This window comes from Phasianus colchicus, chromosome 5 (genome assembly GCF_987193195.1).
Source record: "Phasianus colchicus chromosome 5, bPhaCol1.hap1.1, whole genome shotgun sequence".
Lineage (NCBI taxonomy): Eukaryota > Metazoa > Chordata > Aves > Galliformes > Phasianidae > Phasianus > Phasianus colchicus.
Window position 1 is genome coordinate 34,960,692 of NC_143440.1, and position 25,427 is coordinate 34,986,118.

The 25,427-nt window shown below is 33.9% G+C and overlaps 1 protein-coding gene across 3 annotated transcripts in view; it reads right to left on the reverse strand.

Moving 5' to 3' along the window:
* PRKD1 (protein kinase D1) overlaps positions 1–25,427 on the reverse strand; it is a 114,551-nt gene that overhangs the window by 34,326 nt on the left and 54,798 nt on the right. For 2 of the 3 annotated variants that reach the window (XR_016466948.1, XM_090141281.1), the window contains exons 2-5: positions 17,471–17,609; positions 5,033–5,164; positions 4,143–4,303; positions 872–895 (exon numbers count right to left, since the gene is read on the reverse strand). Coding sequence is in view for 2 of the 3 variants with exons in the window: in XM_090141281.1 (XP_089997407.1) it covers positions 872–895; positions 4,143–4,303; positions 5,033–5,164; positions 17,471–17,609 (456 nt within the window). In the remaining variant the exon portion in view is untranslated. The remainder of the gene's footprint in view (positions 1–871; positions 896–4,142; positions 4,304–5,032; positions 5,165–17,470; positions 17,610–25,427) is intronic. The other variant, XM_090141282.1, reaches the window with a different exon arrangement.

Genomic DNA, 25,427 nt, shown 5'->3' on the forward strand with positions numbered 1-25,427 from the left:
TAGTACTTCTTGGGTACTCTGCATTACTTAGGCAAACAAAAATTATAATACTTTTGTTTGAGGAAAAAAACCACAGAAATTTATTTCTAAAAGATAAATGTTTGAATATGTTCATCTACATTTCAACATTAAAAATATTTTTTTAATTAATTATGTATTTTCCAAAGTTCAATCTTCTACCTCTGCATATCAAATATATACTGCAAGGGAAAGATGTCAAAATTTTATCTTCCAAATTTTTTTTAAATTTATTGCATTTAAAAGCTTCCTTAGGAAATTATTTTGAAAACCCATTAAGAATCCTTTTGATGTGAATTATGCATTAAAAAAATTGAAATACTGTTTTCTCACTAACACACTATTATTACTCATGGCTATAAATCAGTTGTACACTGTTAAAATAATTTTTTAATCATTTTAAAATTATTTTTTCCAGAGAAATACAGAATCCTTGACTGATTTTTGTAATGCAACTATTTTCTGAAAAAAGCTTCTATATTCTGTCATGATATTAAAAGCTTGCTAGCAACCACTTTAAGACAGTTTGTTCATCTTAGGATGTTTATTTTGTACATTATTCCAGCAAATTCCCAATGTTCTGAAAGTGAAGTTTAGTTGTTCTTCCCATCTATTACAAAATGTCACTTTCGTATCAAAATATTTTAGTATCAGGGATTTTTTACTCTTTAATATAAGCAGAATTATGATCTTCACTTTGGAATAGTGGCTTTGGAGTTTTATACCAGATATACTCTTTCTAAAAGAAAAGAAACAAATGCTCTGGAGTTCTCAAGATTACATAAAATCATGCTGATAATTAATAAAAGAGACTGTTCCTGACAGTCTAATAGGGAGTAAATTTAGTACATACCTCATAGCCAGGGCTAACAGGAAACTGAGACAGGAAGTTGGAAAGAAGAAAAGATAGACCAAAGAAATAATGGAAAAAAGACAGAAAATAATGTTACTTTAGAAGTAAGCATGAACAGGCTATTAATTTATACATGAATTCTACGTAGCTTGCTCTGACAGTAATGTCTTCCATTTATTTCCTTGGAAATGACAACAGATACAAAGAGCACAACAACACTATTTGATAAAGCAAATTCTCAGCTACGAAACATTATTTTTCAGCGTAGTCACCATCATTAGCTATGCCTTTTTGCTAGCAATGATCAAGAGCCTGCATGCTGCACTGGTAAAACTCTGCACTAGCAGAGATAACCCACCACCACCACTGCTGAAATGGACCACCCACCATCTCACTGTGCTCACATCCACTGTTCAGTCTCTATAAACACACATCAGTGAATGTCAATGGGTGCCATTTTTTCCAAATAGAGGGATTCAATTCCACACCTTGGCTTCATCCACACTTTTATGCCAGATGCAACTTTGTCAGAATGCCCCTCTGCTGCCATCTGTTGTATGGCAACAAAATGTAATGGAATATTGGTGGAAAGGTTCAGCCCCAACTGACATATTACCACCATCCTCCTCTAATCTTGTGTTCCAACATAATAAAATAGGAGACATTACTTTCATCGCAACCCTCATATGTTATAGAATAGAATGCAAAAGAATTGCATTTGAGCTATGATAGGTAAAAACTTGGGTTACAGTACATCCTCCTAGTTTTACTTAATTTTAGTATGTCCATTTGATGAGTTTTACACTGTGAAGTTAAGAAGCAAAAAAGGATATTGCCCAGATTTTATTTTATTTTTAAAGTTGCATTTAAGTATAGCCCCCAGTCAATTTTCAGCTCAAATGAAATGCTTTATTGGCTAATGAGGACAGATATAAACTCTGAAACTGTGCCTGCTGTGGCAATTCCCTAGAAAAGGATAATTAAAGTAGCTGTTGAAGGTACATTACCCATTACCATGCCTCAAAAATTTTTCAAATATCAAAATTCCACAATTTAGGGCAAAATGTCTTAGCTCCTTCACATAACGTAAAAAATATATATACTGAAATGAAAATTTAGATAATTATCCCCCCTATGAAGAGTCTCTAGGAGCTATCAACTCTCTATCAACTGTTACCACTCCACTTAGTAAATAGGCTAAAAATGAAATTTATTTTAGTTCTATTTAAGTAACTGGTAGATCTCTGACTAATTCACTGGTATCAGATAGAGTTTATATTTTTCTGTCAGTGACTCAAGAGTCGTGCCAATACAGTAAAAATAATGCATGATAAAATTTTATGAACAAGGTCAATGTCTCTTCGTCTATTCACAAAGATTCCAGAATAATGAAATAGATTTCAAAGTACATGCCTTGATTTCACATTATAAAGTGCCATAAAACCTATCTCAGAGTACAGCAGAGGAATGGAGTTCAAAGAAGAAGTCTGATGTAGGAAAAGTGAAAAAGTCTATACATATTTTAAAATTAGAAAAATTCAAACATATTCAATGCAAAAACAAAAACACATGAATGATCTTGTTTGAGATCTCATCTGAAAATATGATAAGTGATACCATGATTTCCTGAAGTAAAAGTGAAACTGGAAAACTGCTTCTTTCATTTTTCTAGGCTTATGCCTATCCTTGTAACTTCCTACAAATATACTTTCTATGTACACATGTGTGAATGTGCACATGCATATATGTTTATACAAATGCATGATATTCCAAAGTTTGGATACCTTGATGATTATAAGGTCTTCGAAAAGTGCATTTTGCAGTATGTATGAAACTTACTGCATATTTTTGTATTTTAACTTAGTTTTATTTTTTTAAACATTTTAAATGTATAGCTTTGCAAAAAAAATTTCATATAAGAACCAATAGAGTCATATAATTGAAAGTATTTTCAAATTTAAATTGTTATCCTTATCATGTAATTTATCATGTACAGTGAAGCGAATACTGATAGAGAATGTACTAGGACTCTCACTCATAAAATTCTTTTAATCAAAATTCCAGGAACAGAATTAGGGTCAGCCTCTTCTCAACATTTCATTGGTATTGGTCTGAATAACTCAGCGTTTTGAAATAACCTACTGAGAATCATGAATAATCTATGAAGATTTGTTGCTGCAGTTTCTGCAGAACTTAAGCACCTTATTCATTTATGCAGCTTTTCAAGTAAAATACAGATTCATAATGTTAACATTAATTTCCAAGTAGCTTTACGCTAATGATAATCATCAGCATAAGTACATAATTATGGCTCAAAGATGGCACTGCATATAACACCAGATCTACACCATTTGCAATAGTGTCCTTTTAGTATGTCAAGTTTAATAAGTTTAATATTCTAATTGAGAGGAAAACATGATAATTGTTGTGTGTACTCCTTCCTCTCTTTCAAACCTTAAGGTTTTCAAAACTTTCACTTAGAAGTGGAGTCCATTTACACACAGTGCAAATTCATAACTTTCATATTATGACCACAAGAAAACTACCAAGACAAAAACAAGCTCTAAATTACTCCAGTCATTACATTTTATCAGAAGACTTTTCATCACGGAAAACTACTATATTTATGAATAAACAAATATGTTGTATATGTATGTGTGCACGTGTGTCCTGCAGCTCTGCATTTAGACATCTACACATAAAAATACATATATTCGATATATACTACATTTACCACAATTTTTTGTTTAAGGAAATAATAAAGATTTCTCTTTCTCCAAACACTAAGAGATATTCTGTACATACAGGTTACTTACAACACATTATAGCCCTGACTGTTACAGAAACTCTGTTTGATGCAGTGTCTCAGTGTTCTCCTGAGGCCACTTCTTTCCTGTATCATGAACTAATGGACATAATGTTCTATGGCAGAAAAATTTCAGCATCTAATTCCAGTGAAGACATCCAGTTTTGAGCATCAAGATGCAGCTTCTCACATTAACATAGGTGGCAGTTTCAAATTTTCAAAATAACATAATTCTTCTCTAAGGGAGGAGTCTACTGGTAGTATCAGAAGTGACACATACTTTAAGCTCACATACCTTAAGCTGGTGACCTCCCTTTTACATCAATATGCCCTTTCCCACAGAAAAGCTCTGTAATTTGCATACTGTTAGCCCCGAAGTCTTCAACAAACAAAAACAGAACCTTCAGCACATAATAGTTTCTTAACAACAATATTTATGACCATGGTAGCTAAGGAATTGCATACCAGAAGGGCTTCATCCGACACACTGGGTGATGTCTCTGCAGAAACTGTCCGAATAGTGCTCAGTCCTGTTAGGGAAACATTTGACAGGCGCCTTTTACGTACACCACTGCAGTTGTTAGGAATTTTAAATGCACATCTCTTATGGTAATTTAGACCACATCCTGAAAAGAAAAATTTAAAACCATCTGATTACAGTTTATTACTGGAAAAGCAGAGAACATTTTTCTTTGGTAAATAGAAACAACAGCCTTTTTTGATGAAACTTTTTTTCTCTGCTCTCCTTGTTTAGTTCCTATATTCTGTATGTTTTTAGTGACATTACAAGCTCTTGAAAACTTAAACCTATACAGTTTTATCTATCACAGAAATGATAGATACATGGAGGGAATGGCACAAAGCTGCACCGCAGAATATTCAGATTGGACATTAGGAAAAAAATACCATCAAGATTAAACATTGTAATGGCTTCCTAGGAAGTTGATTGGTGCCCTAAGCCTGTCAGTGTTCAAGAGACATTTGGATGATGTTCTCAATAATATTCTTCAATTTCTGGTTGGCCCTGAAGAAGTCAAGCAGTTGGAAGGGCACTTCCAATCAAACTATTCTTTTCTATTATAAATAAGACACAGAAAAGCTTTTCTTAAAGCAAGCAAGCAAACAAACAAACCCACATATAGACTATCTCTTTGGCACTTCCACTTACAGATCAATATCTAGGAGGCCTCAAGGGAGTCAAAAGGATCACCTCCTTAATCTGTTAATTATTTTGATCATTAGATCTAACTGTCTCTACCTACCTAGTCAATTTAAAAGAAATCTGCATCAGAAACAACATGCATGAAAATGTAATGGAAGATTTCCTTCCTGAGACTGAACAGCCTGCAACTTACCTTCACATTTGAGTCCTTGACGCACCAGTCCCCACAACATTTCTCCACAATGGTCACAAAAGGCTGGCGCTCGGTAAGAATGAACAAAAAGAGCATGGGGTCGAATTTGAAAGTCTTCAAAAGTAGCAGAAGCTGTAACAACAAGATTATTCCAAAATGGAGTAAAATTAGTAACATAACATGCTTCATATTTTTCATCACTGTACAAAACAAAACATGTTTTTATTACAGTTGTTATGTCTTTCCTTGTTACTCATGCAGAGTAAACTCTAGAAGATAACGAACTCTGAATTTTATATGGGTACACTATATATAGGTAAATATACCATTTCTCAAAGGTAGAAAGATAGATGGCATTTCATCACACTACAAAGACCACTGGAAAAAGAAACTACTTTTACATAGATGCAGCACACCTTTATGATTTCATTTTACATAAACTCAGAAGAAAGATAATAACTTGAAGCTGCACAAATTACGCTCTCTAACTTGAATAATTGATGCCTTTGTTAATAGAAGTTTATAATTTACATTATCTGTTACTAATTGGATAGCACCTAAAATCTAACCAAAGATATGAAATGGAACGCAAATAAATACACAAGCAGAAAAACAGTTCAATTCTAAAGAGCTTGTAGACAGAGAACAAGGAGTAAAAGAGGTGATGTGAAAACGAACTATGGATGGGAGAAGGTAGAAAGGTTATCATCCAGTCTGAGCCCTTGCAGAGGGATTTTCTTCCTGATTTTAAGAAAGAAAAAGAAAAAAGAAAACATTGTGAACATCTCTAAAACTCTACTTCAGATGATTGTGTTGAAATTGTTTCTTTTTCTTACTATGTTAATATATCAGTTTAATGAAAAAATATTATGTACCAAATGTTATTAAAAATTAAGCAAGTATGCAAACACTTGATTCTATTTAGTATGTCATTTAAGCAGGTGATTTAGTAAGTGTGTGCTTCCATTTCATAGATACCACTATGAGAGGACCAGGTCTGGTGTGAGTTAATAGAAATACCTTGTCCTTGAACAGAAATACATTTCTGATGTGGAGTCAAGAGAAAAAAAATCAATTTTTTAATGTTTCAGTTGAAATAAATCCTGAAAGACTTAAGCACCTTTAGTCCTTGTCTTATCGTTTGTGTATTAATAAAAAACAAAAATCTGCAAACTAATGAGGACTTAAAGTCAATCATCAAGTCCACCATCATTTCTGTATATATACGTTTTCTGTGCATATGTTTTTTCTATAGAATCAAAGAATACTATTTTGGAAAACTGAGCACTCAAAATTTAAAATATATACCGATATTAAAATATAAAAATGTATCTTTGTTTTTCATCTGTAAACATCGGAACAAAATATAGTCATACAAACTGATCCTTTTGGATGTCGGTAATTCATACCTTCCTCTTCTCTCCACTTACCTGGTTTATTAGCTGTGATATAGACATGAAGACATGGTCATCTGCATTTTGGGAACTCCAGTCATTCAGCCTAGTATAACAAAGACACCTCCTTAGCAAGGAGGCTTCAGCTCTCTGCTTGTTTTCTTCAGAGATTGAAAGTACGTTCTGAGCCTCAGCCCTTTCTATTCAAGAACTTTGATTCTGGAATTTGCAGAGCACGCGCACACACAGCTTTAAGAAGAATATGGCAATTATCTTCTCCTCCTCTACAGATAGCAATGACCATGGAAAAGCTGTAAGCTTACTGAGATTTAAGCACCGAAACCGGTACAACATGCCCAATATATTTCCAACAAGACTGTGAAATGTACAGCCTTACACTTGTCTCTCTGGTTTAAATTTGCACTTAATATAAAGACAAAAACAAAAAGTTTACTTAACAAGACAGAAAGTCAGCAAGTCTACCTAGGGAGAAGACAGGAATGCATGAATTTTAATACCACATATAATAATATATATGTAAAATATACATGCAGTCATCAAAGCACTATTAAAATATGAGTGATGTTTAAAAACAAAAATATCACAAGCCTCAGTCAAGCGAGGTATTTATGTACAGAAGTTTATGCTTATTTTCCTGAATATTTACCCAAATCTATTCAAGTACTTAAATTTTATTCTGAGTAAATGAACTTTACTGTGTGAAAGACTGAAGAGGAAGTTTTTATGGATTTACTGGGTGGTTTTTCAAATAGTATGAGCAGTGCAAAAAAAAAAACAAAAAAAACCACAGCCAAACTTAGAAAAAGCAGTAGCTGTCATTTATCTTCATAATTTAGATAATGAATTGAAAATATTTTAATCTTAATATTAAACTACTCCTTTCTGTGAAAAGAAAATAGTAGAATCTGATTTGAATTTAAAACCTCCCAGAAGCAGCTTTGCCTTAGGGATTTCTTCATTTGTCTCTCTTTCTGTATCTTAAATTCAGTTCCATTTGAAGCTGTTAAGTGGATGGAAAGCATTTTGTCATTATTCTCCTTACTTTCATTTTTACTGAACTACTCTCTTCTCTTCACTATCCAAAAATGGCAAAGAAATAATTGATATCCTTTTCATTAAAGCTATCACTGAACCTTCTGGCCTCCCTGCAAATTAATAAATGTGTTATCTTGTAATAATTTTTTTTTTCTTCTCCTAAGGCAAAAAAAACCCATGATTTAGAAATGACTTAATTACATCTTCTGTTGAGTTTGGGTTACAAATAAGTGTAACACTAAATATCACATTTTTAACCGTAATAATGAAATTTTAGGAGACAGAAATCTAATTTAAAGAAACCTCCCAAAGTATGGAACCTGAAGTTAATGCAGAAATTATTATGAACACACATGCAATATCGCATACAGATTTTTTAAATCTGAATGTCCTATATATTTTCCGTTTTTGTACAATGACACCAGCAAAACAGAGATGATAAAATTTCAGAGAAACTACTTTTCAGTTGAAGTTTAGTTTTTTCCTGTAGTATTTAACTGATTACTGAACTGATATTGGGATTTTTCCTTGATAGAAAAGTAAATTGTCTGTGCTGAATAATGGCTGGATTTAAATAGTTCCGTGGCAACCTGGCCATCATTTTCACAGGGTACTCAACCTCCTGCCACATCTGCTACAACATACTAGAGTTAAATCTCAGCAATGACTAGCTGACTGGCAAATTTGTCTACCTAACACAAACTTTAAGAGCAGCTGAACTATACTTCTGGCGACGAGAGACAGTGTGTTAGTAATGAAGAGTCCATTTGAATGCAAGGTACCAGAAACAAAAGACAAAGCATTAAAAGGCAGGAAATTATTTCAGGGAACGAAGAAAGATTGCTGCATCCAGACCATGTACTAGGTTTTTAGGCTGGCATACAAAGGAATGCAGATCAGATTGCAGCAAATTGCTACTAGGACACCCACTCTCCAGCCTAAAGCCTCTTGGGCACCACCACCAACAGGACAGCAAGAAACTGAAGTTAAAGTCAGACTACTAGATGAGGAATACCAGCCTACTGGTTGAAAAGGTAAGTTCTGGAATACTTCCTGCATTATCAAAAGAAGATGAACAGAGATAAATATCATTCTTACTCTTCATTTTGACCCTCTTGACTGAATAACTGGAACTTTAAAATATATCATTTTATACTGAAAATATAAATATTCAAAAATGAAAGGTGGGGAGGACATTTATATGATTCTTTATATGATTCTAAGAAAGCTTTAACAAGCACTAAAGAATCTAGTAATTAAATGAAAACATACCAACATTTCTTCCCCTTAATTTGAACTCTTGGTAATGTTCTACTGTGCTTAAAGGCATGAAAACATTTTGGGTTTTAATCCTTCATGTAATCCAGTATTTTTCTCGGCTTAAATTTATGTGTTCTCATCAGGCTCTGCAGAAAGCAGCCTAGTTTTTTTGTCTCATGAAAAAGTGTTATTTCAGAGCACTATTCATTGAAACTATTATGTGTAGACCTTACTTTAGATGAATTATGTTAACTAGAAAGTTGCCCACATCTTTTATCTGTATAAATATATAAAGTTCACAGAATCAGAATCATAGTACAGTTCAGGTTGGAAGGGACTTTGCAGGTCATCTTCTCCAGCTTCTCTGTTCAAGCAGGGACAATTAAAGCCACATCCATGTTTGGATGGCCTTTGAATATCTCCAAGAAGGAGACTTCACAGCCCCTCTGGGCAGCCTGTGCAAGTTCTCCATCGCCTGAACAGTAAAGAAGTCTTCTGGAGGAACCTCTTGGTATTGAAAAAAAGCCTAGCCCTATCCTCTTTGCACTTTCCTATATTGTTCTGCAACAGAGCTTTTTCAATTTTCTATGGCTAAACTTAGCACAGCTTAGATTTTCGGAGCACGCAACAGCAGAACTAGCAGTATATGAATTAGATTTTTTAAATATCTTCCATAATTTTTCAACTTTTAATTGTTTAAATTTACACATCTAGAAATGCTTTCATATAACTGCTAACAACCAAAGTTTTAACTTTCAGAATACTCCAGTGTTATGCAATGAAAAAACAAAAATACTGCTGACAAAGAGAATTATATGTACATGTTTCAAATTAAATGGTGACCATTCTTATTAACAAAAAAAAAATGTTACAGTACCTTCATTCTTTTACAGAACACTGTTGCTGTGAAGGCAACTTTCATACTGTATGTAAAACTGCATACTAAAAAAAGAATGGACTCCAAATGTGGCCTTTATTGTATGCTGAGAAACCAATTATTTTGTAGATAAGTTTGCAATATTATGTTCTTAAGTGATGTTGTTATGCTATTAATTCTCAGAATAACTTTTCATCATCTATTTAAGCATTCCAAGTATCACCAAAAGACAGACTTTGAAACTAGAACAGTTTTGACAAGGCAATTTCATCAAGTCTGTTAATGTCTTTGCTGTTAGTGGCTAGTGCGCCCTGTTCAGGGCTCAGGAACAGATCTATCAATCATCGCAGCTGGAAATGCGAACAAGAAGCCATTGCAACTCATAGAGGCAAGTCCTGCTTTCAGAGAGAGGCAAATGATTTACTGATCACTTTGAATTCCAAATCCAGAAGGACCTGAACTATTAGCAGAGGTGAGATCCTACTATTTTGAGCAACACAGCTTCGTATAATGGGAACTTTCACCTAGCATCCATGCCTCTCATAGCCTAAGAAAACACCAACCACACGATCAGTAATATCTTGCAAATATGAAAAGTAGACATTCCCCTGCTATCCTCTTCCATGTGGAATGCCTTTAAAAGTAATGTATCCCATTGACTTCCCACAGGCATTCTTGAGTCTTTTGCTACAAAATCTGCTGACATTCACCACTTAAAAAATAAATAAAATATGCCCTTGCACACGATTCAACTTCAAGCATTGCTTAAGCCATATCAAGTAATGGATATCTGTACGATTTCACTGGGCTAAGAGACAGGAAAGCCTTTTACTCTTTCTGAAATTCCATTCTGGCAATCAATGAAAGTCTAAGAGAGTTTCACCAAAGTCAGCGGACTGCTACAAGTTCAAACAAGCCAAAGATTTGACCTCTGATCTCTACCTTAATATCTGGTTTAGAAATAAAACTAAGATTATCAAGACTCCAATATATGAAAATTAAAACTTTTGAAAAACTAGACATATTCAGATTGTCAATCACTCTATTTTTTCTTGTCTGAGATAAAGAATGTTGAATAAGGAAAATTCAGATCTAATGCATTTTCCAGAAGTACTTCAAGTTTTATATGCAGGAAAACCCAATAAAGTGTTTGGTTTTTTTTCTTCTTTTCCTTTTTCCCACCTATTATGGCTTTTATCCCAATGCTTTAGGTGAAAAATAGCTAAAATTACTAATGCTAACAGTTGGCAGGAAATCCGCTGCCAACTGAGGGAAATAAATATCGAGAACTGAATTCTGAACTCTCAAGAAAAAGTCTGCAACTCACTAGTTGCAATTGGTAGTGTCTGGTTACAATTTTTGATAGTGCCAGAACTGTGTAAAAGTGGAACAACCTGAATCTTCCAATAAAAAAGAGACAGGAAACAGAAGCACCAAATATAATGTCATTTACATGTTTCAAGTCTTTCAAAGACCTCAGACCATCAGAGAAAAGGAACAGAAGTGTGACTGTAAATAATTATTGTGTATTTTCATGCCCAATTTGATCTTTTCTAGGATATATGACTGGAAAATATAACCAAGTGAAGCAAATGGAAAATTTGTACACAAAATGTTCAAGATGACATAACTTGGAAAAAATAAATGAATTATTGCTAGAAACAGTTTGGTGGTGGTGAATTTTTTGTTTGTTTTTAATGGATTAAAATAATTCAAGAATGACTCAGTGCGAATCGCCAATGCCTGGTCAAAAAAAAGTTAAACAAACAAAAAACCAGAATATTTAGAGAATATACAATTGCTCCACTGAACACAAAACAGTTGCTGTTGACTTACTGGTTTATCTAGGATTTCACCTATGCACAAAATAAAATGGGATTGAAATATACATTGGGAAATGGTGACACCAATATTCCTCACTTGACCCTGTGTTTGGTTTCTGAGATCAACCTAAAAAGAGCTATAGTAAGAGAGAAGAATTGACAGATGAGAAAAACCACTGTAGTCTTGGAAGATGACTTCCATGTACAGAGAGATTACAAGACTGTAATTCTGTCATTTTTAAAGGAAACAAGTAAGCAGGTACTGGATTCCAGACGAGGAGGAAGCCGCAAAAGAACAAAAACAGGGAACAAACGTAATGCCTGAAGCAAAACCTTCTGCACCAATAAAACAGTGAGGTGAATTTTCACATCCTGAGAGGCAGGCAAGCTCTCCAAACTTAGGCAATGTCACCTACTAGCTGGCTAGGATAACAGAAACATTACTGAGGCCTCATTTAGAGACAGAATGATGTAGGTTTCATAGAATGATAAAGTCTCCAGTCCTGAGTCAGGTATAAAAACAAGCAGACTGCAACGTGTATCAATTCCTAAATCTTTTCCTTAGTTTCCATTTCAAATTGTTAATATTCCTGAAGAGAAGAATGTTTTCTTGTTTGTACTCAGACCTGCTTTAGCTACAAACCTCAAGCAGTTCCTGAAAGAACTCATATATCCACTATAAAGGATTGCAGATATCATTGACTGGTAAAAAAATATAGACTGTGTATTTCTATTTGCCCTCTCAAAATACAAACATGGTGGTCAGCCAAGTCAACTAAATTCAGTGACTTTAGTAGTGATATTGAAAGATGTATATTTTACATAAGCCATATTTAATTTGAAACCTAGTGGAGCAATTAACTACTAACTTCATGAATACAGAGAGATTGAAAAAGTAGAGAGATTCTCCTAACACCAGATTTTTCCTGCAACCATTGTTGTTAACCTGTTGGTAGGTTTTTACTGCTTACCCTTCAAAATCTGCTACTAACAATTAAAAAAATATTATGATATAAACATTTGATAAGTATATATTAGTCAATGTAAATGTCAAGAAAATGTATCAAATGAAAAAAAAATCCCTGTTTAACGCTTTGACTAGTAGAAAAAAATAGGAAATAAATAAATATAAATATGCTGGAGATAATTGTTTACTTATCCACAGATTTTATACATTCAAAATATTTTATCATATACAAGACAGTATAAATTCTACTGAATCCAAACACAACGTCAGCAAATAATGATCAGACAGTGCATCATCTATGGGATATTAAAATAGAAACAGCTTCTTGCAAAAGCAGTGGATCAATTCCTGCCCTCATCAGCTCAGCAAGAGAACATTAAAGAGTTGCTATTTGATTTTATTACTTCAGGAATCCTGCCAAGTTGAGCACAACTGCTCACAGCAAGTAGATGAAGTACATTCCACTAATTCTCACTAATATTTCATCATCTGCCTTCCACTGGCTGGCAAAGACCTCTTACAATACAGTGTAATTTTGCTTCAGTAAAAAAACTTTCTATAAGCAAATTCATATTAAAATAGTAAGTAATATTTTATCCTCTATATAACATGAGAAAACATAGACAAATTAACACAACTACTTTTAAAAAATCTTCCTGAACAAGGTATAGCATAGCACATAAATTATGCTGGTATGATCATAAGTCTGAAGGCATCCAAAGTAATTGTTTCCTTGCAAGGCCTTGAATAATGGAACTCAAAAAGAGTCAGTGCACTGCAGTCCAGCATCTCCCATTTGCTACCTTTCTTATAGAGGCCGTACTTCCATTTAAGGGAAAAAAAGGCACAGTTCATCTGAAAAAGGTCACAAATACACAAATAAAGTGGAGGTGGTTGCATCTACAGAGATCTTGAAATAGTAACTGATACATACACTGCAACCTTCATTTCAGAAACAAGCTAACTCATTACAATTCAGATCTCCAATATCAACTTTACGTAAAAACTTGATGCAACTTTTTAACTATTTAACATCTCCAGAAAGAAATTATACAAAAAATTTGTACCCTTCAATGACACATTAATATCTCTCTACTGGCATTAATAAATGGCAGTTGAAATATATAATTTTTGATGAGTACCAGAATGCTTCAGCCAGGAGTAAAGCTAAAGAAGACAGTACATCAGAATATATCAGGATATTACAATCAATTCATATCTAATGTGAATTTTACATCTGTTTTGATGATTCACATTTGCATCCTATATTTTTCAGTGGAATACGAAATACACCTTTTTAATTGATCCACTTCAAGCTACTAGCTAATTCTGCTTAATCATACTAAGATCAAATAATATTTTTCAACTGAAGATCATCTTACATGAAATTCACTTCCTTTTCTTGAGCAGACCAGAAGAGTGCATTGTAGAGAAAGAGGCTGCAAAGTGTGGTTTCTCTTCCTTTCAGTATTTATCAATGAATGACTGCTCATTTACAACTACCTTTGATTATAACTTTGCAGCTTCTGTATCTCGCTTCCTGGTTTGGGCTACTTATTAATTTTCTAGAGTATTCTACTCAAAAGGAATCCTTTGTACAAATAAAGCTCAATAAAAATCCTTTCTCCAAAGATTTTGATCCTTTTTCAGTCTCCAATGCAATTTAACAGTTAAGTAAATGTTGGGTTCAGTGAATACATCAGTGGAGATTTCTGCAGCACTAGCAAAGGACTACCCCTTTTGTGCATGAGGAGACCAGGGGTACTTTTCTAACAATTTGAAAAAGAAGTGGAGTAGAAAATGTGTAGCTAATATAACAGCAGCATGGCAAGAGATACATTACTAACAGAATGGCATTACTGATACCGCTCAGTGCTCATAAACAAATGTAGCCTGTTAAACCATCTGGGTTCAACAAACAAATTTGTTTTAAGCAATTCATTTCTTATGTGCCCTCATACCTCCTATACAAATACTGTCAGAATCTCATACAGTCAAATGAAATAAAGCATCAAAACAGATAATACTTAAAAAATACATAAAACAAAAGGAAGAAAGCCTTTTACAAGGTAAAAATAAAACTGTACTTTTGAGGGCTACTGATGTTCATAATGAAAGTTCCCTTTTCTTCCTTGAGTCTTTAACTCTTCCTTCCCCTCTCATAACAATGTCTGACATTTTGCCTCCAAAATATTGGCACTGAACAGAGCTCAGACAGCTGATCCTAGCAGACTGTGCCTTTCTCCCGTGGGCCAGTCAGCAGACAGACACAAACCAGTTGTTTAGCAAGCTACATGATTCTTATAGTCCATTAAAATCCCAGCTGCATAGTGCAGCAAAGTAAAATGCAAGTAATAATGTTCATTATGAATATATAAAAGCAGAGCAGGTGCTGCATTCTGAGGTGATTAAATTTCATGCCTTTCACTAGAAAATTCTAGCACTTCCACAAACTGTATCAATTATTTAACTTCTGCAGGTACAATTTTATTCCCTAAAATAGTCCAAAGTGCTTCGTTTACACTCTTCTCAACTACAAATTTTTCTGTGTAACTTTTCATCTCTCTCAAGAACTTGGAGCATAAGGTCCAAACCAGAAGATGATCTTACCATTGCTTAAACTGTCAAGGTAATAAATAGAATATGAAAATTAAAATAAACATATGTAATAATCACAGGTTGTTCAGCCTTGACAGAAATTTTTTTAATTACATGAAGTACTGTGAAAAAACATTATGTAATCCCAAAGTATTAGGACTGACAGTTCAGCTTTTTCTCCAGTAGTCAATATTGATTTCTGCAATAAAAAATGAATGCAGTAGATCAGTAGAGTTTTTGACATTGGGTATCAGTGCTTCAGGGGCTGTTCACTCACAGTGCATAGTTTTCAGCAGCAAAGCTGTAGCATTTCATTTTATTGCCTTTTTCAGGTATGCTATTCAAAAATAATTTTCCAAAACTTTGAATTTACAGAACTTTGGAATGTATATTGTTAAGACATTTTTAATGTAAGCTTGAAATGGAACACTTGACAATCAAACACACAAAGAGACAGCCAAATGTTGTGAAGCCTCTGTCTTTGGAGACACTCAAAGACCAACTACACATGCCTTCTAAGAAACCTGATCTAGCTAACCCTACTTGAGGAAAAAGGTTGGACCAGGTTATCTCCAGAGGTCTGTACCTTCCAAACATAACCATTCTGTGATTCTATAATATTTTATTGATTAATACTGAGGAACAAATAAATACTTTCTAAACTTAAGTTGTGATTAATAATAATGTGGGCAGATAAGTAATCCATTGTATGTCAAATAGGATCAAGCTTCTTATTTAAAGAACTCTGAGCACAATTGCACGTGTTCTCTCCCCTACTGAAGTTGAGGCTATGACTTCCCAGAGGCAGAAAATGCACTCTGTTTGTTGACAGGGGCACATGACATGCCCCAGAGTGAGCAAAAGAAAGACATAAGAGATTGACAAACTCACAGTAGTTGTTGGATATCTTGCATTATAAATAATTTCAGTTGGTGTCTGTCACATGCTAAAGTGAACATTTGTGTTTGCTAACAGTTTCCTAGGCTTCTCTGAGACACCTTTTCTTCCCTAGTCCTCTAATTAAATTTTACTATGTGAATTCCACCACCCTATCTTACAAGAATCAAACTAATTTCATGCAATACATTATGTACTAGTCTTCAAATGTTTGTCTAGCATATTTGTCCACCAATAACTTAATATAATATAATAAATTAAAATAAAATGATACAGTTGATTGACACTGTCAACTGCTGTGTAAGTTATTAGGCGGCATGCAACAATTATTAGAAGGTATGCAACAGTATATTTTAGGGATTTGCCTTTATCTAAAATTAAATTACTAGAACACGGAACAACACTACTTTGTGATATTAAATTCAGTTTCAGCCAGCACTCTATACAATCTATTTTTATGAAGCTTATACAAACCCTGCACAACTGTAGGAACCACTCACATTTTCATACAGTATTGTTCTAATAGCCTTCTAAATATTGCTGAGTTGCTTGTACTTGACCACTTCTTTGGAGAGTTGCATCACCCACAAAATAAAGTCAGTATGGGATTTATGCTTCTAAGTTGTACAGTTCTCTTGAAGATTTCAACAGCTACTTGCCTGATTTTGGGAAACTGGAAAATAAGTGGTCTCCATTTCAAACTCATAAAAACAATTCATCAAATGAAATACTAAATTCCTTGCTACTTCATTTGATTTATTGATCTGGAGTGTGTGTGTGTGTGGCATCCAATAAAGCCATCCAAAAATAATATATATTTACTACCAAATATAGAATTAAATTTTTCCTCTTACTTTTTCTCTTACTTTTTAAAATCATGTAATCATACAAAGAATCAGAGCAGCCCTGAAAGACATTCCTGTGAAATGTGAATGCTGTGAAAAATCATTTGCTCTACTTCCAATAGATATTTTATTGCACTTCATATAAGATAAAAGATAAAAATCCTTATTTTAAGAGGAGCCAGGTCACTATTAGTAAAAATAGCATTGATAATTCCCACACAGGTAATTATGAGCTAGCCACACCAATTAATGGACTAAGAGAAAAATGTATAGTATACCCAATTACATATTAAATTTTTCATATGTTATGCAAGACATCTTAAGATCAATCCTAATTTTCAAGCTATAGTGTTAATTAAATGTTAAAATGATCTTTTTGTTATATTTTTGTTTTCTTTCTACTGTACTTCTTTGAAAAGGATTGTGCTGTCCCACTGGATGACTTTGCTCTGAAAATGCAGACCTAACATTTTTCATACTGGTTATACTAACTAATAATGTGGAGAAAATCAAGCTGGCAAAAAGGAAGAGCAATTAAAAAATTAGTAGGCATATAATGACAATATACATGGCATAGATGCATCTGTGAAGATTTTGATCCAGTATAAGCGAAAATCTATACATGCAAAATTTCCTTTTCCTTGGATCCTAATTGGGACAAAAATACTGTGGATATCTTCAGTTGTGCAAGCATGACAACCATTTTCATATTTTTAGTTACCTGATAAGACAACTTCAACTAAGTCTCCTTCTTGGATATCTCCAGCTGATTTCACCAACTGGAGAATGTTTTCAGAGGTAGGATCATGGCGGAAGAGAAGAATTTTGTCATACATTCCGTAGAAACCACATTCAGGAAACTGCAAAAACACATAAGTGTAAAATACAATTAATATAACTAATTTTCAGGGCAGAGTAGACCATTGTTCACACTAGTAGAAAACAAAAGTGAATGCTTTTTCGTATATGGCAATATTTACTACTGTATTCTATAAATGGCTTTTCCCCCATGCATGTAAGCACATTTACCTTTTCTTGTCTGCAACTAATGTAGTATCTATTAGCAAATGGGAGAAAAATAAGTCCATCCCTTATTTGATGCCTTTTCAAAGACAAGACCACAAGCAACTTGATTAGGTCCTGGTAAAGAAAGATATTGGTCTAGGGAACCTCCATCAATTATTTCATAACCCTATGATCTTTACAAAGATAAGTGGTAAAATGATATCTGAAGGCCAACAGAAATAATGTTTAGCTGTACCTAAGATACAACACCTAAGCAGAATGTCATTAGATAATAATCATTTCTTGAGACTAAATTATGTCACTTAACACTTTTATTCAACAACTGTGTAGGTGTTGTGGCAGCAGAATCCAGACTTTTTCATAATTACATTTGCTTTATTTCATAGAATATATATTCCTAAAAACTAGATACTTAGAGGAGAAAAATGAAAAGTGATCAATAGCTTTTCTTTCACACTCTGCAGTATGCAGCAGCACTGTGCTGAAAGTAAAAGCCTGATGGAGCTGCCTCCTGTCAGAAGACTGAGGGAATTTTCTTATTTGGAAGCACTGTAAAATGAAAAACATCTTTAAAAACAGCCACTTATGACCTCTTTCAAACACTGATAGAATTTTTCCATTTCTGTATACTCCCATTCCATTTGCTCTTTTAATGTTAACTTCTATTTGTACCTCCCTATAAAAAGTATTTTCTGTTCTGTATGTATTATATGTTGTGTGTGTGTGTAGATATGTACATTTTAAGGCATTATTTATTATATTCTGAAGAAAGACGAACTCAGTGACTATCTTAATTAAAAAATATATATATGCAAGAGTTATTTGCTGGGTTCAAGATAGTTTTCCCAACATAAGCTACTCTATCACCAAAAAAGCCATTTTGATGGTATCATTCTCCAAATAAAATGCTGTGTAAAGACCAACTGTTGCGACAGCGACAAAAATATTCCCTCAGCTAAGTTTTTCCTGCCAACAATAATGTTGATAAGCACAAACAAAAGTAAACAAAAAGCTAACACATTGCTTGGTACTACAACACTATAAATATCATTTATTTTTGCCAAATACAGAGCAAAATAGGAAATGCATACAAGTCAAAGCCACCTAAAAGCTAACTAGATTTGACTAACTAAAAGCTAACTAAAAATGACATTATTAAACATTCTCAACACTGTTAAAAGCCCTTTATTACTATGTTTTGCACTTAAATGAAATTACCAGGAATGAAATAGTCATAGAAAATACTATAATGTGGAAATAGAATATTTCCTTAAGAATCAGGACACAGCAAAATTGTTTATATGGTGTGAGCTAATTGTCTATTTCTGGATGCTTTTCAAGACATCAGCAGTCATTAGGATATCACATCTCTTCATATACACATTGCTTAGTACCCCCAAGTGTGAAACAAAACGCATCAGCTTAAACTGTTCATAACGTGATTTAATCTAGGTTGCATTAATATACAATTGAGGCAGGATAAATGAACTAAACAGCATAATAGCTTGTTAAATTGCCACAATTCAGCTGTATATTTGAAGTACCACATGACAAAAATACAAAATTTGTTATTTTAAACACTATAAAACATTGCAAGGAATAAGGCATTTATGAGATCCTATACTTTGTTATTTTGAAGGCGATGAAAAACTTGATTAGGAAATGATGTGTAGATTCATGAGTGAACATACCAAAAATGTATTTTGAAATTTAGAAAAACAGGAAAGATTTTTGCAAATGAATGTTTTAAAATGACAACTTTCAAAATGCAAGAGCAAACAGAACTTGAGAGTTAATAAAATAAATTATATTACCTACCCACAGGCTTTGGCTTTGTTCATTAATTTACTAAATCAAATACAGCAGATACAAGAAAAAATACTACAGTATATACATATACATTTATATACAAAACTATAATACAAACTATCATAAGATGTACCAGCCTTTGCTACAGGAGCAATTAATGTTGCCTAACCTTGCTTGTAGATGACATTATTGCTAAAAACTGTCAGCGCAGTAAACTTACAATTTATAAAAAAGCTCTGTATCATTCCCTCATTCTATATTAGTGATTACCAGTTTGTTGTGTAGCCTTGTAAAGGTAATATTACAAACTATTATCAGATTACTGCAACACACTCTTCTGCAAAATAAATAAATAAATAAAATATACTGTTTTTTCACATGCTGCCAGTGACATGTCAAAAATAAACCGCTCTCACAAAGAAGCAACACTCTGGCAGTAAATAAGCTGACCAGGCTTAAGAAAACTTGAACTCTGTGCCTGTAAAGTTGCACTGAAGTGACTTACAATTATAACTACTGATCAGTGTAACTGCTTATTAAGCACACACATACAAATTTGCAGGATTAAAGGTTTCAGACATTGGTCCAAAGTAGCATTCATTGAAACAACCAATTATGTCATAATTTGAATCTATTCGTGATAGAGTCACATTGACTTCAAACGGTTTGAGGAGAAAAGCTTGTAATTTACTGATCATTTACATTTAAGTATCAACTTGGGTGGATTGCAGAGGGCAACTGAAGTTTGGGCAATTCTGAGAACGTAATGTTCCCGAATCAAGCCACAGGTTATTTCTTACTAGCCCACTTTAAGTTAGAAAATATTCTACTAAGAACTGTATTTGACTAACAAAGTGATTACAAATGTATTGGAATTCTGAATAGAATACATTTAGTGTTGGATAGTGGGGATATTAATACTGTTAGTATATTAGAGTTTGAATGAGCAATACTTACTGAATGCAATGCTGCATTCAGATCATTCACTGACTGAGATTACTTTAATAATACCTAACTTAATTACATCCCCCTCAGAAAGTAAAATGTATATGCAAGTATTATATGGCACCTCAGAAGTTATGATTACCCTAACAAAGTTTACCTTTAAAAATTACAGCAACGAAGATGTAAATGTCAGTCTTCAGCATTTCAATTCTAATTATTCAACAATGCTTTTTTTCATATTTTGTAAATAACTTCCTCTTACAGAAAAAGTAATGTTAACATAAAAGAAATGTATTATCTGGGAAAAGCATAATGGACATTTATTCTGGATATTTAGCCTTAAGAACTCATCTAAACATTTATATAAAACTTGTTTTATGTCATATTGTAGCAGCTATTTAGGTAAAAAAACAAAAAACAAACAAACAAAATAAGCCAACAGGAAACAATGCTAGCATCTGAAGTCATTCATGAGCAGGCTGAATATGTGTACTTCTTTCATTTCCATATCATTTAACTGTTTTCTTACCATGAGACTTCAAAAAAATTGAATAGTCTTTTCAGACGAAAAAAATCTGCTGTTCAGTATCACAAGTAATAATTTGACATTGTCCCATTTGTGGGTAGTACAGCAGCAGATTATCCAGAAGACGGAGGAAAAGAAGCTTGGTACCAATCCTTCCTCGTCACATATCAAAGTGAAAGTAGTCACTGAAGTGTTTTTATTTTTAGCAATAGTAAATACCTAAGAAAAATTCCACCAAAAGACTTAAACAATAAGAAGTCACATGATTATACAAATTCCAGATTTTCATTTAAAGACTTGAAGAAATACTAAAAAAAAATTGCAGACAATTTTTAATAACTCGTGTCTCAAATTTGGAGTGTTCTGAAATTCACTTAATCTATTATCTGCTGTATCAATCTATAATTTCAATGGCATACATTCATACACAGACACAAGCTAACTACATACCTCCATGAATGTGTTGTCTTATTAATGACTGTACTCAGTAATCAAAGACAAACTCATGAAAGAAAATTGACTTTTAAAGCTCTGCCCAACTACCATGATAATCAAATTGTTTTATTGTTCAAGACAGAACTTTGGAAGACCTGATATATTATGTACATCTTAACATATTTCCAGTATGAAAAACTCCTGAGAAAGTTTTTTTTATATGGATGAACTGTATTTGGACAATCTGGAAAACAGGTACTCTAAACATTGATGAATACTAATGGAATCTAATAGAAAAAAAAAATGTCACTGTGATCATTTTACTACAATTTTGCACATTTCTTATAAGGGCTATGTGTGTTGCTTTATTCTAGAAAGTAAAAAGTCTGCTTTTTTCAGTTTTCAGTAAGTTGAGCTACACCTTTTTTTTAGTGATAGGTATTTTTTTTTTCCTTCCAAATTAGGTAGATTTTTGCAGACCTTCCTTTTAGACAAGTCCTTAATGAGTATCATAAAACCAACAAGAACCTTGATAAAAGCTGGAAGCACAGATATAATGGTCCAGAACACATAAGGGCTATAAGCTAAACAATGTCTTCATAGCATGTGGAGAAGTTGACTCATGTTGAATGTTTGTTGACCTAACCTAACCAAGATTGTGGATCTAACTGTAACATTTAAAATAATAGTAATAAAATCTTACCTTCAGTCACTTTTTTTTTTTTTTCATAAAAAATGATAATGTTTAAAATTTTTAAAACATTCTAAAAATAACAATACACTGTATTTTTAGAAGTCAGGATTTCCTTTCTCTGCAGAGGCTCCAACACTAAGTAAATGATCTTAAAAAGCAGAGAATTTTTGGTCAAGAGAACTGTCTGAATTTTCACTTAATTGTGGGAGTCACTGTTAATCTACTTAAGAAACTCAAGTGATTTTTAAGAGGCTCTATTTCCTGAACTCAAACCTACTATGAAGGTATTAGTCTTTATTTTATGCAGAATGAAAACACCAAAAGACTTCATGGTTTTGCTTTAAGAAACACTGGTTAGTATTTACTACAAAGACTTTCTTCACATACAGCACTACAGTCACTACAAACATAAATAGATGTTCACACTGCAGGCAGGCAACATATATGCAGCAACACCCAAGTAAAAATGGGAGCTGGTGGGTGCTTCAGCAGCAGTGGCACCCTCTCCACAGCCAGGGGACTCCAGACTCCAGCTCTGAAATCTCTGAAGTGCTGAATCTCTCTAGAACCTTCTAGTAGTAAGTGCCTTTGCACCTGCCTGGCAGCCAAATAGCACAGATAGGCAATGACTGATTCCTTCCTTTCCTTTCTTCCCTTTTTTTCTTCTTTTTCCTTACTATGAGGTTTCATTTGCACAGAAAAGTACCAGAAAATACACACAGAAGTATTGATATGGTGTTGACAGTGCCCACATTGAGAGACTGCAAGACAGGTTTAGGCCAAGCCTGTTTGTTAAAAGTGCAGAAAAGACGACAAATGACTGAAACCCAGAAAGATTTAGGAAACATTAGAAAAGAGATGACCTCAACACATTTAGAACAGAAGCACAGGGAAGACTCAAATAAAGGATACGTGTAAAGTTAACTCAGAATTGGGAGTGAGTCTTGAGGATAGAGGACAACCAGTTTTATGAAGTTTTCAAGTGTTGAAAAGGAATAGCACTATGGGTCCTTGCTTCCTTTTTGCCTCCCTGACCCCTTAAAAGGTTTACTCCTGATCTAATTGCTCAGTTAAGCAGAAATTTTTAAGATACTCCAGGTCAGCCAGGCAGGAATCATTCTCCAGTGATGAGTCTGAGTGAAAGGGCTGAACTCTTTTCTCCAGAAGCAGGGAGGCTGCATTCCCAGTACTTATTCTCAGCAGATCCCAAGCTAGGATGCAAATTGTGTATGGGTGAAATCATACTGTAAGAGTGTGATTGAGCATGGTTCAAACTGTACTGGGAAACATGCTATTAAACAACCAAAGTGCTTACATGATTTTGGACCAGTACTTAAACCTGTGTTCTCATTTTGGTTAATTTACAAATACAGATATAAATTCAGAGAGCCATTGCCATTTGAACCTTTCCTAAAAGCAGCAAAATTGCTTTATTAAATGCTTCTATATAGGAAGCATCACTTCACTCCCTATTTGCTATATAGTTTTTATTCTTCTATTTTAATTTTTTTAAATCTGCAATCTTTGAAGATGTTCTATAAAGTTCTATGAAGCATAATGAGACACCTGCAGCACAGAAGTTAATAAGCTTTTTCCGAGTGGAATTTCAGGAAGGAGCAAACTTGGTATCATTACGTGATGTAAACAGTATTTTACATAACACACACAAATATTTTGCTAATGCTGTTTGCTGCAGCAGTTTTCTTGGGAATCGGATTTCTTCATATCACACAGATCAAGAAGAGAACATTTTGCTCGCATGCACTGACTGGAATTGGCCCCAAACTCCAACTTTTTTTCCCAGTTGCCATCAGCGGAATTGCTAGCAGCAACCACAGAGGAAAAACACAGCTGAGTTCCCTCACGGAAATATTTGTGAAACAAATGAAGCAGGGCTCTGGAGGAACATAGAAGGATGGCTGTTTTGTAGAGCCTGACCTCTAAGAGACCTTTTAGTCAGCCTCTTCCAGAACAGGTTGTTCCCTGTGGTCATCCAAGGAAGAGGTTGCTTCCTGCACAGTATTCCCAAACATCTCCCTGCTTCCTATGCCTCCTGCTGCTGTGAGGCTGCCAGCCTTCCGCCACTCAAACTGCTCCTTGCCAAAAATACTCAGCACACACTACATTACTCAAGCTGCTGGTCTGCAGTCTTTAAAACTCCCACTTCTCCCAGTGATGAGCGGATAGTCAAAATAAGGGCTTCCTAACAACAGTAGAGGGCTTTTTTGTTTGTTTGTTTGTTTTCTGGTGTCAAATCTAAATTATTTTATCTGAGAGGAAACAGAGAGCAATGTTGTCACATCAGAAACATGGATCAAAAAGGGAGTTCAATTTTACTTGTGTGGTTACAACTTAAAACTTCAGTAAAATCCCAGTGACTCTGTAAATTCTGATGCCTGGCATTGTTTCTTTAAGAAGATCTTAAGAAATGGGAAGAAAAATATATTTTTTTTCTGTGCTCCTGAACTGCAGCTGGCAAGTGGCTGCTGGCAAGTATCAGCCCTCCACTCATTGTGCTAAACATAAAAAGTCATAAACAATAACCCTTCTCTCCTAAACAAGGAGATCTTTAGAATAACTAATGTAAGTTTATTTGTGATACCACAGGATACTCATCACTTTCTCCATTTCTACTAAACAGACTGGATTTATTTTTCATTCAGTGAAAGTATCTCTTTTGGAATTACCACATTTAATTAATTACCGAAAATATGTTTCCTATTTCTTGGAAATTGATTTTCACTAATACCACTCAAGGACTACCAGCTGAGCCAAGCTGACATAGTGAAGGAGTAGGTTTAAGAATAATTCAGGCATTGACGAAACAGTCAAGTAATTGTCACAAAAATATTCTAAAAGGAAGTAAATGCAACTCAGAACATGCTTGCATAGCTGACCTCAGTATCAGGTACATTAAGTGATTAATTCAACACAAACATTTAGAAAAGTTATGATAATAAACATGAAACAATGAGACTCAGAGAACAGATCATTACATCCTGTTGTAGCAAAAAGTATTGTCACATGCACCACATCTGCACATGCTGTATAATTTCCCTGAAAAATTGCATGGAGATTAAAAAAAAAAAAAAAATGGTTTGTGCTTTTCTGTTATTTCCTATCTTGAGTTCAGGAGCAATGTTCTATTAACACTGACCCACTAATGCCTCAATGCCCTTCCCAAGGTAACATGGGGACCTCAACAGGAAGGCTCACACCACTCTTGTCTATGTGCTCTGCAAC